Consider the following 19,807-nt stretch of genomic DNA (forward strand, 5'->3'; position numbering starts at 1 on the left):
TGCTATGAGTGGGGTGGAGTTGGGTTCAACACTATGAGCTAAGATGACTATAATTATCAGCATCAGTATTTATCGCAAGTTCATATGATCCTTTGCACTTTCAGGATGCTAGAAGTGACACAACAAACATACCTTTTAACAAATTGTCTGAGTTGTTGTTTAAGATCACCCTCTGCTGCAGTTCATCTTTTCTGGATATAGGATAGCTACAAAATGCATAGCTGTGATTTAAACAGGATAGAACTTTTCACAGTAAGAATAATGACAATAATTAATGGTGAATCAAAACATTTTAGAACTTTACCAACTAAGCTGAGATGTTCTGGTTTCAATTATCAGTCCTGTTCCCTCTTGTGGGCTACAGGTCTCTCTGGAAGGCCTAGAAATTAGCTTGTGCCTGAATCAGGCCATGATCCCGGTGCAAAGCACACACAATGGGGCTCTCCCCAAGCAGGCAGTCAGGAAGGGGTGGCCAGAAGTGCTCATTGCAGCTCCACAACAAGGCAATTAAACATAAACTTACCATTCAGGTAGCAGTCTCCTACAGACTCTTTCATGAACTGCTCAAGACCTTCGCCTCAAAAACCATCCCTTGATTCCTTCACTGTTTGTGATCTACTGTCTCTAACCACCTTTTCCTCTCCAAAATCCCTGAATGCCTTATCATCTCCCAAAACCATTTCCATTTTCCTGCGTTTGAATCCCTCCAACCCCTCCGCCCTGCTCCAGTATCAGAACTGCTCTTATCAAAGTCACAAATGGCATCATATGTGACTGTGACAAAGATACATATTCCCCCCACGCCCATCTCAAACTGTCTGCAGTCTTTGACATGGCTGACCACACCATTCTTTTCCTATGTGTTTCTTTCATCATCCAGCTGGTGTGGCTCCATTCTTATCTATCTAATCATTGTCAGAGAGTCAGTGGCTTCTCTTCCTGCGCATGCACAGTTACCTCTGGGGTCCTCTGAAAATCAATCCTTGGCTCTCCTATTTCTTGTGTACCTCCAGCTCCTTGGCAACTTCATCCAAAGGAACAGTGTTAGTTTTCTTATGTACACTGACAGCAACCAACTCTATCTCAACCACCTCTCTCAGCTCCTACACTGTGACTAAGTATCGGACTGCTTATCCAACATCCATGGGCAGAATGGATGAGCACTAATTTCCTCAAATTAAATATTGGGAAGACCAAAGCCACTGTTTTTGTTCCCCACTCCAAACTCCACTCCCTAATCATCAACTCCATCTCTCCCCGAGATTAAACCAGTCTGTTCACAACTTTGTTATATTTGATCTGGATCTATCCTCATATCCCTGCCATCTCTTTTTAAATTCATTTGTGGGACATCGGCGGTGCTGGCTGGCCAGCGTTTATTGCCCATTCCTAGTTGCCCAAGGGCCACATTGCTGTGGGTCTGGAGTCAACTTGGGCCAGACCAGGTAAAGGCAGCAGATTGCATTCCCTAAAGGGCATTAATGAACCAGATGGGCTTTTCCAACAGTCAACAATGGTTTATGGTCATCAGTAGATTCTTAGTTCCAGATATTTGAATTCAAATTCCACCATCTGCTTTGGCTTGATTCGAACCTGGGTCCCCAGAACATCAGCTGAGTTTCTGGATTAATAGTCTGGCAATAATACCACTAGGCCATCACCTCTGCCATCTCTAAAACTGCTTATTTCCACCTTTGTATCATCACTTGACTTTGCCTAGTTCACTGCTCGTCTTTTGCTGATGATCCATGCTTTCATTATCTGTGGACTTGACTGCTTTGATACACTCCTGGCTAGTCTTCCACATTCTACCCTCTGTAAACTTGAAGTTATCCAAAACTGCTGAATGTTACCAGTTTTCCCATCATGTTTGTGCTCGCTGACCTACATTGTTTGGCCAAGAGCCAATGTGGCGATTTTAAAATTCTCATCCTTCAGTTCAAATCTCTCTGTAGCCTTGCCTCTCCCAGCTCTGTAATCACTTCCAGCCTTTTCCCCTCTGAAGGGCATTCCCTTAACCCTGGCCTCCTGCGCATTACCAATCATAATTGCTTCATGAATGATCACTATGCTTTCAGTTTCCTAGGCCTCAAGCTCTGGAATTGCTTCCCCATACCTCTCCACTCACTTTCTTCCTTTGAGACAGTTCTTAAAACCCTATCTATATGACCAAGCTTTTGGTCATCTGAAGTAATTTCTTATGTCTTTAAATGGTTTTGTTTTATAATGCTTCTGTTAAATGCTTTAGGACATTCCATTACATTTAAAAGTGCTAAATAAATATTTGTTGTTCCTGGTTTCACTGTTTAGGGTCTTAAGAAGCTGACCACAGTATGTATAACATATTACATTCAGCAGCAATCCAAATTTTCAAACAACCAATAGTGCACAATTTTCAAAGGCTTCCTGCACATTTGGGTCCAATTATAGAAAAAGAACGCAATGAGGAGGCCATCATATTTGCTGATAATTCCCAATTGTTAAAAATACTGAAAATCTATCTGTGTTATGATTGGGAGGTGAGTTTTGTGTGGAAGGGCAGTGCCGTTGAGCAATAGGAAAACCTGAAAAAAATGGGTTTTCCGAAAGTACTGTCAATTTTAATCCAAGAGTTCCTTTAAGTAGGGTTTCAGTCAACACAAGAATCCTGATTGACAAGTTGGAGGCCCTTCAGACAGGACATTTGCTTCACATGACGTGACAGAACCCTAAAATTGCAGACAGGTAAGCAAGATCATGGAGGAGGATTCTGGTCACAGTGGGGGATGAGATAGACCACGGCATCCAATGGGGAAGCACAGGATGGAGGGGGGGCAGTTTTGATCACAAAGACAGGAGATAGCACTTGGTGGGGTTGGGGGGTGGGGGGGGAGTCAGAGGTGGGGCAGGTGCAGTTTATTGTAGGTCTGGAGAAAACACTTGTGTTTCTTCCGGTCCACAAGCAGTGCAATAGAAGTCATGGATTCAGCACTTGCACCGCTGCCAAGGCCTACGAAACTCTGCTGCCCATGGTCAATGATAAAATGACTATTTAATGCAGGCATGCAGCCTCGCAGCCTCATGATATTAAATGCACCCACTATCTGAGAGTGGATTAGTTGACTGAGACTTGATTCCACATTCAGCCAAAGGTTTCTTATTCTGTAAAGAGGGTTAGGCATCCTGAGATGGAGTTTGAAATTCTGTAAAGCATACTTAAATTGCCAGAGCTGCAAGTTAAATTTAAGACCCAATTGTGCTTGCGTCCCTTGATTTATAGAGAGTCTGGGAATAAAAATGTTAAATTATTTTTGTTCGTGATCAAAAGTTTTAAGCTTTTTTTTGTTTGTGCTCATTCTCAGCTCCTTCTTCTCCACAAGCAACACAGTTGCTTGCTGCTTGGAACATCTGGTTCCAAGAGTTGGTTCTGCTAATTAGCTTAAACTTATACTGAGATTTAACAGCACGACTACAGCTTGAACAAATCTGATTATATTCATCTCTGCACGCTCTCAAGATTTATTTTTTGCTGACGATGAAACTATAATGTCTGAAGGAGTTGATTTTCATCTGGCCGGCATTCAACAATGTTGATTAGCTGCATCTGTGTCTTTCAAACACTTGAAAAGTCAAAGTTTAATCACATGGCATTTGCTATTGTAAACTGAATTTGTGTCCGAGTATATAATAAAGCATTCATTAGAAAATGTGCTGTGCCTTTACATTCTTTGAGGTTCTACTCAGCAGGGGGAAATGAATATCAAGGGAGCCTAAATCAGACCCTTGTTTAGTCTTTGTACTTGACTGTATGACATTTGCTCAGTTACACCTACTGACTGTATGTCACAAACGTGTTTTTATCAGCAATTTCTATCATAAAATATATATGGGAATTTATACTGCAAAAAGTAAATAGAGTGTGAAAAACTAAAATGGTTCATATTATTTAAAAACTGGAATTCCTCCTGCACCAGTTCAGAGACTGTTCAAATGCAATTCACCTAAGCGTACAGTTAGTAAACAAAACAGCTGGTGTGAAATCGAAACATATTGAGCTCATTCTGTGTTATTACCTAATTGAAGCTATTCTTCAATCTGACTCCGTTGCACTGGAGCAGGTTAAATAGAGTCACTGGATTCCTATTGTGTGGGTGTCAGATGCGGGCAGGACTGGGCATTGCTTTGATGCCCTCCAGGTTCAATGAATCCAGTCCCACATTGAAGAATTACCACTCAGGCAAGGTACTGAACAAGAGCAGGGAGAAAACAATGCAAAATTATAGGAGTCGTCAAAATTATATTAGATAACAAATGCTTTTTACAGTATTTAATCAATATTAGTCCCGATAACTGGGTAAACCATGATTTCTTTCACTCTCCAAATTAAAACGAGCAAAATACTGGAGTAGCTGATATCTGAGTCATTGGCAAAATGCTGTATCGTGCAGCTGCAGAGTCACCACAGGGAGTTGTGATCCATTTCATTGACAGATTCCTTGTACTATTTTTACCTTCTTACCCCACCAGCATGGGACTAAAATTGTTCAGTAGTTGAGTCACTCATAGTTTCTCAACGATTGTCCATTCAAGTCATAAAAAGCTGACTCAATAAAGCATATTTGAGGCAATGCAACAAAATGCAAAGAAAACTGTTACAAATCCATTTTAAAACAATGTTAAATGCACACAGAGTAGAGGCAAGACTGGGCTTCCCCCCAAGATTGCATTATCTCCATTCATAGTTCATAACTTGCTAAACAGCACTGTCCAAGCTTTTAAACAAAGAATTGGGCATTTGGACAAAGCACAGGGGAGCTGCTGATAACTATGGAACTACACTCTAGTGCAAGTCATTGCCAGGAACCCAGTGAAGAAAACTGGAAAATAAATGGTTAACTTGTATGATTATTCAAATTAAAATAAACTTGACCACAGCATGCTGAAGTTGCTGGTTTAAAACATATTCCTATCATCATAAACACACACATTTAAGGATGTGGTTTGCAATTGGCATGTCAGGAAATCTTAAACTCCACCACCTGTGAATTAGATGCTATTACACATAGCCTTTTGCTTCCTGGTCGCTAAGCAAATGGAGTCCATTGTTAAATTCACTTTATGAATCACATGTCATTAGGTAGCACGTCATGCTTGTTATTTTGCTGTTACCTAATGTAACTATCAATACACTATTCTTGCAATGTACACGAACTGGAATGGGGATCTGCGGATAATTCACTGAAAGAACCAGGGCAGATTCTCCACTGTACTTATTCTCATAACGTGGAGATGCTGGCATTGGACTGGGGTAAACACAGTAAGAAGTCTCTCAACACCAAGTAAAGTCCAACAGGTTTATGTGGTAGCAAAAACCACTAGCTTTTGGAGCTCTCGCTGCAAAATTTGTAAATTGAGATTGTGTCTTTATATGCCCTGTTTGTGAACTGAAATCCTACTCACCTGATGAAGGAGCAGCGAGTGCTCTGAAAGCTAGTGCTTTTGCTACCAAATAAACCCGTTGGACTTTAACCTGGTGTTGAGAGACTTCTTGCTTAGTCTCATATGCAGCCTTCATAACTACACACTATAATGAGAATTAAACAATTGTAGAACCACAAAAAAGATTAACTTTGGAGAATTCTCAAGATAAACTAGTGACCCTCATTTCTACAGATACTTAGTACAGCCACTCCGCAGCTAAGGACATTCTTTCATAAGACAATTAGATATAGGAATAGAATTAGGCCATCAAGTCTGCTCTGTCATTCAAACAAACTATCAATCCCAAACAGCACTTATTGCAATGCTGTAGTAATTTCTCTAAATATCACGTGTAGGGAAAGCCCATTAATATGCTTAACCCTTTAGGAAAAAAAATGACAATCAATAGTTCTAACAAATGGGGCCAGGCACTAAAACATTGGAAACATTTTCAGTGTAACTGATATGTTTAATTGAAATGTTCCTTTCTACTGGTTATCCTCCATGGAGAAAGGATAGTACTGTTTAATAGATCAGATACAGCAAAACTAAAACTTCTTGCATAGATAAACCAAAACAAAGTAAGTAACTTGAAAAAATACTTCACACAAATTTGAGGCCATTCCAAGTCAACGTATAGCTACCATTCAAAAAGATGCTTAAATCCCAGTCTACGTGAACTAGGTCACTCGGTAAAGCATTAGGAATAAGCTACTTGGGGTGAGAGAAAATAAATCCTGCACTTTAAAAGTACAAAATCACCCTCCACTGCTCACTATTTCACTAAAGCAAGAAAGGAAATGCAGTACAGCCCTAGCTCAAGGAGGAAATTTTGATGTAGATTCTCACTAAGAGGCATACAGTACGAATAATACCCTGAATATTTTGTCCGCTGGGTGCGGATGTAGGCAGGACTGGAAACAGGCACAAAACTTGCTTCCGGCTGTGGTCAGTCCCAGAATGAATGTAAAAAATGTGCTAGGAAAGACTCAGCACTGCCAGGGAAGAGGACAGGCACTGAAGAAAGTGAGGCTGGCACATCTAACGTGTTCCCTCAGGGAGACGGACACAACAGAGCTGTCTCGGGGAACGGCACACCGGTTAAAAGAAATAAATTAACAATCGGAAAATGATGCAAAGAGGGTGTAGGCAGCACATTTAAACACAAACCTGAGTCACCAGACACCTTTTTTTCAAATTTACTTCAGCCTAGGGCAGTTCACCCCACCCTGCGGTGAAGTTGAAACTTAAAAGTAAATAATTAATCACCAGTTGTAAAAGCAAAACGGGCCATGTAAAATTACATTGAATTGGAGTCTTCTTGAGTTAAAATTGCCTGTTTGATGGTCTGCAGTTGCGTTTCAACTCTCATACCCACCATCGACTGAAAGAGTGTGCGAAGACATTGGGTCATAGGGCCAACATCTTACACGATTTCACACGCTTCTGGTTATCCGGACAAGTAACCTAAAATTTTGGTCAACATCTTTATTGATAGCAGTTGAGGTGTGGAATGCTTCACCAAATTGATAAAGGGACCCACTGCATGTTTGAAGGGATTTATTTGAAGCAGAGTGTTAAGGTTAATGGGATAGAATTTTGGATTGGTCTAGCAAAGAACTGGATCAGACATTGACAGCCAATAATTTATTCCTGAGAAGTAAACATCTATGGTTTTTAACTGAGTGTTAATTGTATTTACAGCTTAACTCCAGTGTTCACAAAACCCACGTTCCATCCAGTTAATTGTCTCAAATGACAGGAGTGAGCTCACAGTATCCTGCCAATGCAGGCAATGCTAAGTGCTGTTCCACTCAGCAGGACTTCTGCTTTCCATTGAGAGCGACTACCGCGAAAAGTTTAAATAAGCAACATACTGTGGATGCTGGAATCTGAAACCTCAAGCAAGGTGATGTTTTTAAAATATTCCAGGAAATTGAAGCCATCCAAAAAATGCACTTAAGAGAAAGCAAATACCAAATCAAAAAGACCAAAAATTGCACCTTTACGATCACTTTCAACATCAGAGAACATACAACAGTGGTTACACTGCTGCCTCAGAGCGCCAGGGACCCGGGTTCAATTCCAGCTTGGATCACTGTCTGTGCAGAGTCGGCATGTGCTTTCTCCTGATGCTCTGGTTTCCTCCCACATCCAAAAGACGTGCTGGTTAGGTGTATTGGCCATGCTAAATTCTCCCTCAGTTTGCCCGAATAGACACCAGAGTGTGGCGATTAGGGGATTTTCACAGTAAATTCATTGCGGTGTTAATGTAAGCCTACTTGCGACACTAATAAACAAACTTTAAAAAGTATAAATTGTGAAAACCAAGATATGATTTTGGGATTTGGTTTCATGCAGCTGAGCAGCAAGATATAACGGTTAAAAAGTGTAGAGAAAGGGAAGCCAGGATAGACACTGACAAGTTGTCTCCCTTAGTTGGATAATCTTTCTGGGTCATGGGGTACACTTTCGGGATAAGGAGTCGATCATCGAGGACTAAAATAAAGAGAAACCTCTTCGCTCAGAGGGCTGCCCTAAAAAGATTTCCCTGTATATTTAGACATGACCCCTAGTTCTGAACATCCCCACCATCAGGAACATTCTTCCTGCAAATACCTTTTCTAGTCTTGTTAGAATTTTATAGGTTTCTGAGATTCCCCCTTCGTTCTTCTGAACTCCATGGATATAATCCTAACCGACTCAATCTCTCCTTATACACCAGTTCTGCCATCCCAGGAATCAGTCTGGTAAACTTTCACTGCACTCCCTCTAAAGCAAGAACATCCTTCCTCAGATAAGGTCAAAACTGAACACAACATTCCAGGTGTATAATTGCAGCAAGACCCCCCCTGCTCCTGTACACGAATCTTCTCGCTACGAAGGCCAACATACCATTTGCCTTTTTTTACTGCCTGCTGCACCTGCATGCTTCCTTTCAGTGACTAGTGTATGAGGATACCCAGGTCCTGTTACACATTTGCCTCTTAATTCAGACAACAATCTGCCTTCTCGTTTTTGTAACCAAAGTGGATAATCTCACATTTATCCACATTATACTGTATCTACCATGCAATGATATACTCACTCAATTTGTCCAAATCACATTGAAGGATCTCTGAATCCTCCTAACAGCTGACCTCCCACCCAGTGTCATCTGCAAATTTGGAGATGTTATATTTAGTTTCTTCATTTAAGACATTAATATATATTGTGAATAGCTGGAGTCCTAGCTCTGATCCCTGTGGTACCCCACTAATTACTGCCTGCCATTTGGAAAAAGACCCTCTTTTTCCTACTGTTTGTTTCCTGTCTACCAGTTTTCTATCCATCTCAACACATTAAACCCAATCCCATGCAGTTTCATTTGCATGCTAATCTCTTATGTTGTATATTGTCGAAAGTCCAATAAACCACATCCACTGCCCCCCCCCACCTCATCAACTCTACTATAGCTACATCCTCAAAGAATTCCAATAGATTTGTCAAGCATGATTTCCCTTTTGTAAATCCAAGTTGACTCAGTCTGATTCTATCACTGCTTCGAAGTGTTTTGCTACAAAATCTTTTATAATGGACTCTAGAATTTTCCCCACTACCAATGTCAGGCTTAAAAGAAGTTTATACAATATCCTTCATGTAATGAATGTTGCAAACAATAAGAACCTGCAGGGCACTGAACATAAGTTAGGGAAAATGATTGAAGATACAGTCAAAAAACTTGACTTGAGAGAGATCTCAAAAGTGGAAAGGGAAATGGCAAAACAAAGCCCTTCAGACTGAGTATAAAGGACGGAGAATGAAGACCAAAACTGATGAAACCTGAGCGGGCAAGTTGGGTCTTAGTTTTACATCTCATCTGAAAGTTGGGGTTACCCAAGATGATTATTCAGGGAGAATTGATGCAGATAGGATAATCAGGAGAATTATGAACGGGATAAAGTTTTTATAGGCTACGGTTTGGAAGGACGGTGAGCTATTCTTCAGAGACAGCAAGAATCACAGTGAGAGTGTGAAGGGAATCTTATGGAGGTGGGAGTCTGGGATTCTGGTGAAGCACCAAATTTGTACTTAGACATTTAATGTAGGTCTCAACAGAATGCTGGAGGTTGTGCCACCTAAGCAAGTTGGGAGATGTATGAAATTGGCACCTCTAATACAAACTAACTATCTTACTAAACACTGATCAGGAGGTGTTATAAACTTGTTAAAATCAAAAGGCAGTCTGACACCATAATGGCCGTCATGCAGTCAAACAGCATTAAGTGTAGCAACGTTGACATTGATACTTCATACCTCACACCATATCCCACACTATATACTGGAACTGATAAATTGCCTACAATGCTAAATCTGGCCCCAAGAAGCACAGTTTAGTCTTTGTGTTACAATTTTCCCTTGCCCTCAAAAAATCTTAACTTTCTTTAATGCTTTCAAACCAACATTATTACAGTACTTGGAAAGTTCTATCATCTCTCATACGCCTTGACAGGATAGAAGAAAAATATTTATCTGACAGGTAAATCCTCTCTCATCTCTAAACCACAATCTCTTATGGATGTTCACAATGTTTATTTTAACAATACTAGTTGGGGCAGTGCTCCTCAATTAATTCCTTATTATCAACCTACAAGTTGGGTGGCCACTACCCTACACATTACTTGTCCTATAACTCCAGTGTGCTGTAATGAGGACTCAAAGTTTCCTGTTCTAACTTGTTCTTTCTAGGGATCTTATGGAATTTTTTTCCCTGTCTTGCTCTCATCTGACCATTTTCAAAATTTCAAAACTTGCATTTGGTACTTGCTATCCACTGGCTCCTGATTTTTATTGTCGTCTTTGTCATATCTTATATTCTGAGTAGTGTGTTCTGCATTGTGGGCAGAAATCTTCCACCTTTCTGAAAAAAGACACAACTCAAACCATGACAACATAATACTGAGTAATATAAAAAAATTAAAAAGCACATTGTATAATCTCAGTGTTATTTCTAACAAAATGATTTTCAATCATTACAAACAATTGGTCCAAGCAGTTACTTTGTGTTTAATAGAATAATGCTTCCTCATTTTTATCCTCGTACAATCCCATTTTAATGTCTCAGATTTGTGTGCCTCTCAAGTGAAAACATGGGGGTATGCGAGCAGTTGAACAAGGGGCTTCAGACAGATAATTCTGAAATCACTATTGTCCAGACCATTTGAAGCAGTTAAATATTTGCAATTACCTCAATTAAAATTTCACATCACTATAATTCATAGCTACATAAAATATTGAAATTCCATTTCTGCATGTATGGGACATTTGATATACAAAACAGATTATAGGATAGTCACTACAATAGGGTTTTCGTTGTATGCTAAAGAAAATATCCAGGTAATATAGGTTATCAAAATGTTTCCTCCCCTTACGGCTCATAAAACATTTAGTAAGCATGAATATATATTTTTTAAAACTGCATTTGTACATCAGCGGGGGTGTGTGTGTGCGTGTGCGTGTGGGGTTGGATGGAGGCAATGAGGAGATTGCAATGAAGAAGAGATAAGTTTGTGTTGGTTTGCCATTGTCTAATGCATTGGGGGAGTTGGTGGAAAGGCAGGGTTTCTACAAATAAAAACACCAGTTACCTTCTCACAGGCTGTTTTTGTTATGACAATCAGACCTCGAGGCCAGTCAATAGGCCACAACCAGCAACATGAAAAAAAACAAGAGATCTAACAAGTTTTTAGAAATCAATCTGAGCTCCATAGCAGCCAATAATGCCTTTAAGCTTGATGGCCCTTAATCTAGTATGGGAAGCCCTGCAGCAGCATATGAAGTCATTACAATATTGCTGCAGAGACCAGTGCTTTATTGACTTTCTTTCTGTTTCAATAACTGCACTTTTAAACTGTTACTAGCCATTTGTGTCTTGATGTAATATTACTAAGTTACCACTAAACAGCGCTCTGACGTGGGGAGAAAAAGAAAAGATTGGAGATATCTGTAAATGCTGCATATCACATCAAAGCACCAAAATTGAGCTCAAGAAATTCCAGGCACAAAATGGTCCGAACCTGAAGGCCACCCACTTTGGGGCGAATTAAAACATTTAAAACTCCATTGTTGCCAAAGGCTGGCCATCTGTTCCTGCACAGTATGTGGATCTTGGAAAAGAGTTTGTTTCCCTGTGCCTCCTGTGTCCTATTCAAAGCTTGGATAACTTTAAAAATGTCAAAAGACTATGAAATGATGTCTGAACGAGCAGACCACCAGCTCAATTAATCAGTCAGTCCCTATTTAATACGCCAGATTCTGATCACAATTAGTGGTTCCCATCTCCTCCCTTACTCCACTTCTCAGTTTTATTACAGTTGCAAAGGAAACTCTCCCCCACACTTAAACTCAGCTGTGTGGTAGAGCCATCTGCAAGTTAAACATCCTCTCAAATTTTGCAGATTTGAATGGCACTGTTAATGAGGCAAACAGCTGGACAACGTGCTGCGAATGTGTATTTGCCAATAAAAATATAAAAATACTTACTGCGACAAACATCATACAGTACATGGAGAAGGATGAATGGCCAGAGAAAAAGGACAACCTGGAGAGACAAACAACACAATATTATTACAATTCTCACTGAGGTGTCACTTCCAGGGACAAAACTGGATTGTTTAAAAAAATCAGCCAATATTGTGAGAAACAATTGCGAACATATGAAAATATACACAATTTTTTTTTAAATTACTGTAGATTAACTTCAGAAAACTTTTGGTTATCATTGACAGGTATAAAACTCATTTTTTAGGCTCATAAAATCCTGCCCAAGACCAACAGAGAATTCTGTTCTGCGTGCCACATCTGCCCTGATTTTGGGGTGGGAGTGAAAGTAAAATGTCAGTCTATATTGCCAATCACAAGAGTTAATGGAATTTCTTTGATGCCATTTTTATCTTCTGACTGGATTTTATTTCAATGTTATCCAATCTTCTCAAGTCAACCAGTTTAAAAGCTTCTGTTCAGCACATCCAATACAATCATTATTGAACACAATTTTTCCACAGCAAGTTCCATACAGCTTCTGCAAACATTAACAACATTCAAAACACCTTGAATATATTACTGTAACTGACACAATGGGTAGAATTCTAAAGCCACTGAGGAGGTGGGAACCACTAATTGTGATCAGAATCTGGCGTCTTAAATAGGGACTGACTGATTAATTGAGCTGGTGGTCTGCTCGTTCAGACCCTTACAGCAGGTCAGGAACCAGTAGGAATCAGCAGCAGCCTTTACCTGTCATGGCACTGGCATCCCATTTGGGCCTGTACTCGTTGGAAGTTTAGAAGGCTGAAGGGGGATCTTATAGAGACATACAAGATAATGAAGGGGCTAGATAGGGTAGAGGTAGAGAGATGCTTTCCAGTTAGAAAGGAATCCAGAACTAGAGGGCACAGCTTCAAAATAAGGGGGAGGGGTGTGTGGGGTGCAGTTTACAACAGAGCTGAGGAGGAACTTTTTCTCTCAGAGGGGAGTGAATCTCTGGAATTCTCTGCCAATTGAAGTGGTGGAGGCTACCTCGTTGAATATGTTTAAGTCATGGGGAGATAGATTTTTGATCAATAAGGGAATTAAGGGTTATGGGGAGCAGGCGGGTAAGTGGAACTGAACCACTTCAGATCAGCCATGATCTTATTGAATGGCAGGGCAGGCTCAAGGGGCTAGATGGCCTACTCCTGCTCCTAGTTCTTATGTTTATGTTCAGGATTCCTAACCAATTAGAGAGGGTGAGCATGATGATGCACCGAATGAGGGATGATTTTAAGAGAGTCTAGCAGGACTCAGCTGCAAAATATTCCTAAGGCTGCAGCAGCCACAGAAATGATGAGGAGTCGTGAAAAAGCTGCCTTCTGTGTCTCTCACTCTCAACTGGAGAAACTACTGAGGTATCTGAGTTCTCTCACACAATGAGAGAAAGCGGAGGGTTATGACTGTTAGAAATTGCTTGTGTGGATAGGACAACTTTTTCAGCGAATGACTGAGGCATGAGTGTGAAATGGCACACTGATGTGGCAATGAGGTGATTTTTCCCAAGAGTGGAAGGAAGAATCCAGCCTCTTAAATTAAGCAGCCGGACTCAAAAGAGGGCAAGAAAATGACCCAAGAAGCCAGCAGCAGAAGTGTGGTCCCCCTAAGTTGCACCAAAAGGATTCAGGATCTGAGGTGCACAGAGAAGTAGAGTCTGTTATCACTGGCTGTTACTGTCCTTCACTTTCCCAGCATTCTCCTGCACAGCATTCATTAGAGCATAACACATTGCAGCTGCACTCTTTCCTTTCTCTCCAGACAGCTCCTCATACCCCATCGGGACAGCCAACACTCCTACCCACATCAGTGTGCCATTTCACACTCGTGCCTCAGTCATTTGCTGAAAACGTTGTCCTACCCACACAAGCAATTTCTAACAGTCATAACCCTCCGCTTTCTCTCATTGTGTGAGAGAACACAACGTTGGGGAAGTGCAAAAACCTAGAGGGAGGGAAGATGGCCCTCCAGTAATAACCATCTTGCTGACCACCTGATCCACTAGGAAGAAGCACCTGTTCCAGGAGCTGAAAATGTCAGAAATAACCTGGTGTGGCAACCTGAGCTTTCATAAGAGTTGATCCTCTGCTTGGAAATCCCCCTTTGTTGATCTCATCTCCTTGGACCAGCATTCTACCACCACCATCACTACCTCCCCACCCCCCGACCCTCCACCCACTGTGAGCATATGGTTGCCAAGAATGCAGCTGCTGTTGCTGCTCCTCATGTTACCATTGGTATTATTGGTGTGGGTGTAATTGCTCCTCTTCTTCACAGTGCTGCAAGGTAGAGCTATCCCATGACACGACAGTTGTAAATCACTGAAAGAACACTCTGAGAAGGACTGTTGTGAGCACCAGCTTTTCCCTGGGCATGGTTTCACTGATCAAAACCTCCCCAATCTGTCAGTTTCACGAACTGTGCACTTGCTTGGTTGATGCTGACAATTCAGGAAGTAGGAAGTAGATAGTCATGTCAGAATGGTTGGTTAAAGCAGTAGTCCATTACCTACTTAAGTATTTTCATTATTACTCCCCAGGTCCAAGGAGACATCCGATTCTCCTGTAACTCAGCTGACATCAACCTGAGGGGTTTTGAATGCATAAGTGACAGTATTTCTGGGCTGGACTAGGGCATCTTCTCCACACATTTCTTTGCAGGGTAGGTGGGAGGTAACGGTACGGGCATAGGCAAAATGCTCACCCATTCCCCACCCTCGTCAGAGCCTGAGATGGAACTTGGACTTGGCAGGAGCGGTTGATAAAGGCACCACCTCTGGGTTCCTTCTAAGCAGATACTCATTCTACAGTGAAAGTCAAAGCCAGTAACCCTCAGCTTTCCATTGTTTCTTCATGGATTACTCATTTTTGGGTATAACATTCCTCATTTATCGAAAGTTTTGCCCTACATAGCAAGGAATCTAGGGCAGCAACTAGATGGTTAAAGGGTGGCCAGGTTATGGATTCTAAGAGCTGATCTTCCTTCTGAACAGGGACAATTACCCATGGAATGAGGATAATAACAAGGCACAGAGCACTTGCCTTTATGAAAGTATTTCCCATTTTTGAATGATTGTCCCCCGCCCCCAACTCCTCTGACAGGAAAGAAAGTGGCATCATATGCAGTTGTGAGATTACCTTAATGCGTTAAAGTCAGAACGCATTTATTAGGTTTTATGAGCAATAAACTCAAATCATGATTTATGGTCATGTGGGCTATATATTTTTCATACTATTCTGGATAACAATTCTTGCAACATTTGGACTTCAGCCTCAAGCTTCTATTCTCTCGTGTATTAGATTTTTGTTTCTCCCCTCCACATGGCTTTGGTTGGTCTAGCTATTTTTATCCAATTAACCCTTCTCTAGCCCTAAATATCTTCAGCTGTGAACATACTTTTCTTGACCAGGAATAGTTACTAATTTTACATATTTCTCTCCTGCCCTTCAAAAATATCTCAAGGTTTTTATATCCTGCGGTCTCTGATCTCAGGGAGAGGCCCCTGCATTCTTGCCTTTATCTTAAGTAATTTTACAGAGAGTCTTCAAGGACTTTTGTTTCCAAATGCAGTGGGCTTTCAAAACTGGACAATATCTCCCAGATGGAAACAGTGCAACACCGTGCTCTAATTTTAAACTTTCCCACTTTACTATTCTGCAAAGAAGTATATCTAAAAAGGTTAAATGCTAATATTCTTATTCATAATCTTATTTTACATACTCCATGCTTTGAGGGGAAGATACCCTTAATGAGCCTTCGCTGACTAATTGTTGAGCAAAGCAGTAAGTTTTAAGCTCTGCATCTTTTGCCACAAGATAGAAAAATCCTACAGTTAACATTACTACCTGGGACAGTATTATAAACTTTATCATTCCTCAACCAAGAAGAATCAGGAGACAAAGAAGGCAACATCTAAAGCTAGGGCTAAATGGAACAGCAGCAAGAAAGTGAGACACATCCACATTTCAATAGCCACTTCGCTATTTGTCACCCTACCAATTTTCACATCACCTGCAAACTTACTGATCAACCCTCCTATATTCAAGTCTAAATCATTTATATAAACCACAAACAGTAAGGGTCCCTACAGAACCTCATTGGACACAGGCTTCCAGTCAGAAAAACATCTAATCATCACCCAGTCACTCAGCCGATTCTGGATCCAATTTGACAAATTTCCTCGAATTCCATGGGCTCATACCTTTGCTATCAATCTCCCATGTAGGACCTTGTCAGAAGCCTTGCTAAAGTCCAAGAAGACTACTTTAAATGTATTGCACTCATCTACACACCTGGTCTCCTCTTCAAAAATTCAATCAAGCTGCTGATCTTGTTTAATCTCTGCCTCTCCATGTGCAAATTAACTCTGTCTCTCAGAATTGCTTCCAACAGTTTCTCCACCACTGAAGTTAGACTGACTGGCCCATTGTTTCCTGGTTTATTCGTTCTCCCTTCTTGAATAATGGTACCACACTGGCTGTCCTCCAGTCCTCCAGCACCTCCCCTGTGACCAGAAAGGAATTGAAAATTATTGCCAGAGCCCCTATTTCCTCCCTTTCCTCACTCAACAGGCTGGATACATTGCATCAGGCACTGGAGATTTATCTACTTTTGAGTGTGACAGATCACTTAGATCTCTGTCTATATTAAGCTCTTTAATTGTTTTACAGTCCTTTGCCCCGACTTCTAGACCCACATCATCCCTCTCACTAGTTAACGCTGATACAAAGTAATAATTTAGAATCATACCTGGGTCTTATGGCTTCACATACAAATTAGCTCTGCAGTTCATGTCCCCTTTTTGCTGTCCAAATTTCCTCTGCTAATTTACTTTTTAAGTTCTCTCTTACACATTGTGAAGATACTGTGCCTTAAAGAAATATATGTATATCATGCTTCTTGTAAGGTTATGTTTAGAACTCAGATCTGATTTGTAAGGTGCCATTGTATCTAATAAATATTTTAATTTGGTAGCTGGGAAAACAGGATAAGTACCTGGGGTGTTTGTTTTTAAGCTGAGCGCATGCATTTTTGTTTACTTATGTTTCCACTGTGATTTCAGAGTAGAGTTTTGATTAGATTGATTGACAGGGACAGGGTCGTGTGCTTAATGGGAGGAGTTAAGCTTGCAAGGTGGATATACTGTTTCGGTCTTTTTTTTACAAATAAGCAGTTATTGCCTGTTCTAAAAGAAGTGAGGCAGGTCTCTCTGTCTCTAGGTGTCCGACAGCTCCAGAGTTGGCAACTTAAGTACAAGTAAAGCTGTGTTTTGTTAGCTGATTTTGAAGAGTGGTTTAAGTCTAAGTAGAATATTGCTTCAACTGGAACTCATAGGAATAGATTAGCAGTTAAGAATTGTATCTTGCCATGTTTAACTATCGTTCAATTGTTAAAGATTAAGTTAATTAATTTGTTATAGTTAAACAGTATTGATAAATGTTTTCATAAAAGCTTCCCCATGTGTTAGAAGAAGTGCTTGGAGTGAACCACCCTATCCTCACACTAATGCCAAAGTAGCAAATTTATTAAGTCCTGTTCGACTTAATATTCTTTGGGATATCTGATCTGTACCCTAGCAGCATTCTTTACTCCTCTCGGCTTCTACTGTTTTGAGCCCTTAACGTCAGGCTATTGCACTGTAACGTGCAATGAGACAGGATTAATGAGCTCATAGTAAAGGAACCTAGATTCAGGAAAGGTCTCAGCAGACTGGAAAAATCACAAATGTAACATCTCTATTCAAGGAAGGCAACCAAATGCAAGTAAATTCAACCTAACAATAGTCAGAAAATACTAGAATGCATTATTAAGGAAATAATAGTAGGACATTTAGAAAATCATAACACAATCCTAATCATACAGAATCAACATGCTTTATTCATGGGAAATTGTGTTTGACTAATTTATTAGCATTCTTTGAAGAAGTAATGAGCAAGGTGAATAAAGGAAAACCTGTAGTTGTGAGGTACTTCGATATCCAAAAAGCATTTGATAAGATGCCACATCAAAAGTTACTACTCAAAGTAAAAGCTCATGGTGTAGGTGTAACAGGAAGTGGAGAGTTATAGAAAATGGGTAATTTTCAGGTTGGCAAACTATTATTAACTAAGTTCCACATGGACGAGTACTGGGGCCTCAATTATTTACAAACTATATCAATGACTTGGGATGAATGGAACAAATGTACGGATGTTAAATTGGCTGATGACACAAAGATGCGTAGGAAAGTAAGTTGTCAAGAGGACATAAAAAGTGAGTGAGTAAAAAATTTGGGAACGTAGGAAAATGCCAATGCTACATAAATGAAAACTAAATTGCAGAATTCTACAGTACAGCAGGAATTGGGTGACTTGGTACATGAATCACAAAAAGTTACTGTGCAGCTGATTAGAAAGGCAAATCAAATTTTTTTGTTAATTGCGAGGATAACTAAATATTAAAGTAGGAAAATCTTGTTGCAGTTGTACAGGGCCTTAGGTAGACCCCATCTGGGGTACTGTGCATGGCTTTGGTCGCCTTACTTAGAATATAATTGCATTATAAGCAATTCAGAGAAACTTCATCTGACTGTCTCTTGATGAAGGTTGAGAGAAGTTTAAGCAGGTTGGGAGGTTCATAACAATGAAAGGTGATCATATTACAACCTATAAGATCCTGAGAGAACTTGACAGGGTGGGTGTTAAGAGGATGTTTCCCATTGTGGCAGAGTTGACAACTAAATCAAATAGTTTATAAATTAGGGGGCTACCATGTAACTCAGATGAGAAATATTTTCTCCGAGAGAGTTGTTAGTCCTTAGGATTCTCTTCCCCAGACAGCATTGAAGGATGGATCATCGAACGTATTCAAGGCTGATTTTTGATCAATGAGGGAGCCGGGATTACGGGAAGCAAACTGGAGAGTGGAAGGGAGTCTGCAATCAGATTAGCCATGGTGTTATTGAAGGGTAGAGCAGACTCAAAAAGGATGAATGGCTTACTCTTGCTCCTGAATTTTGTGTTATATGCATAATATTATAAATGCTGCTTCTGCTGGGGGTACAAAATGTGACACATCTCTGGCAGACAGTTACTGCCAGTGACTTCAACCAGAGGATTTACGGATTCCAGCAGGCTTTTCTTTACATAAAGAAAATTGTTCAACATCCTTGTAACTTTTTATTTAAGGTGGGAGTTGTGCTTTTAATGCAAATCAGCTAAGAGCCACTCCTGTCACAACAGAACATTAAAAGGAAACAGAACCTTTTCAAACCACTCACATTAAATTTGAATGCTGTTTGAGACAAGACAGAAATCCAGTGATCCATTTGCAAACACATTGGAAGTGAAAATGTATTTTAGAAATTTTAACTGTAAAACAAAAAGCAGAAAGGTATCAGGATGGCATACCTCCTTTGGCGAAGCTGATTAAAAACCTCTGTGCCACTGCCCTATTTGCATATTATTTATTATGACTACAATGTGGCGTTAGTGTAAGTGGTAGCTTTTGCTCTGAATTGCAATTATATATTTAACAAATTCCTTCTTCTGACACAGAACTCTGCACAGCAGGAGTGCAATTTATAATTCTGGATGCAGGCTTCTTGAGATTTTCCATCTATTGGTTCTGTACTGGGGGAGCAAATCCACATCCACAGTTCAAGATATTCATTTTGGTCTTTTGACTAACAATTGCACTGGTGTCAGATTGAAAGAAAGATGATATGGTAGGGTATGGCATGGTAGCTTTATAAAGAAGAAAAAGTACTTGAAAACGAGTACAGCAACAGCTTTGGTACAGCTTC

The 19,807-nt window shown here is 40.3% G+C and overlaps 1 protein-coding gene across 3 annotated transcripts in view; it reads right to left on the reverse strand.

The window, feature by feature from the left end:
* Positions 1-19,807, reverse strand: part of plpp1a (phospholipid phosphatase 1a) — a 98,556-nt gene that overhangs the window by 17,928 nt on the left and 60,821 nt on the right. For all 3 annotated transcript variants that reach the window (XM_080185951.1, XM_080185960.1, XM_080185969.1), the window contains exon 4: positions 11,983-12,040. In XM_080185951.1, coding sequence (XP_080042077.1) covers positions 11,983-12,040 — 58 coding nt within the window. The remainder of the gene's footprint in view (positions 1-11,982; positions 12,041-19,807) is intronic.

The sequence above is a fragment of the Carcharhinus amblyrhynchos genome, chromosome 1 (assembly GCF_965287045.1).
Source record: "Carcharhinus amblyrhynchos chromosome 1, sCarAmb.v2.hapA, whole genome shotgun sequence".
NCBI classification, from domain to species: domain Eukaryota; kingdom Metazoa; phylum Chordata; class Chondrichthyes; order Carcharhiniformes; family Carcharhinidae; genus Carcharhinus; species Carcharhinus amblyrhynchos.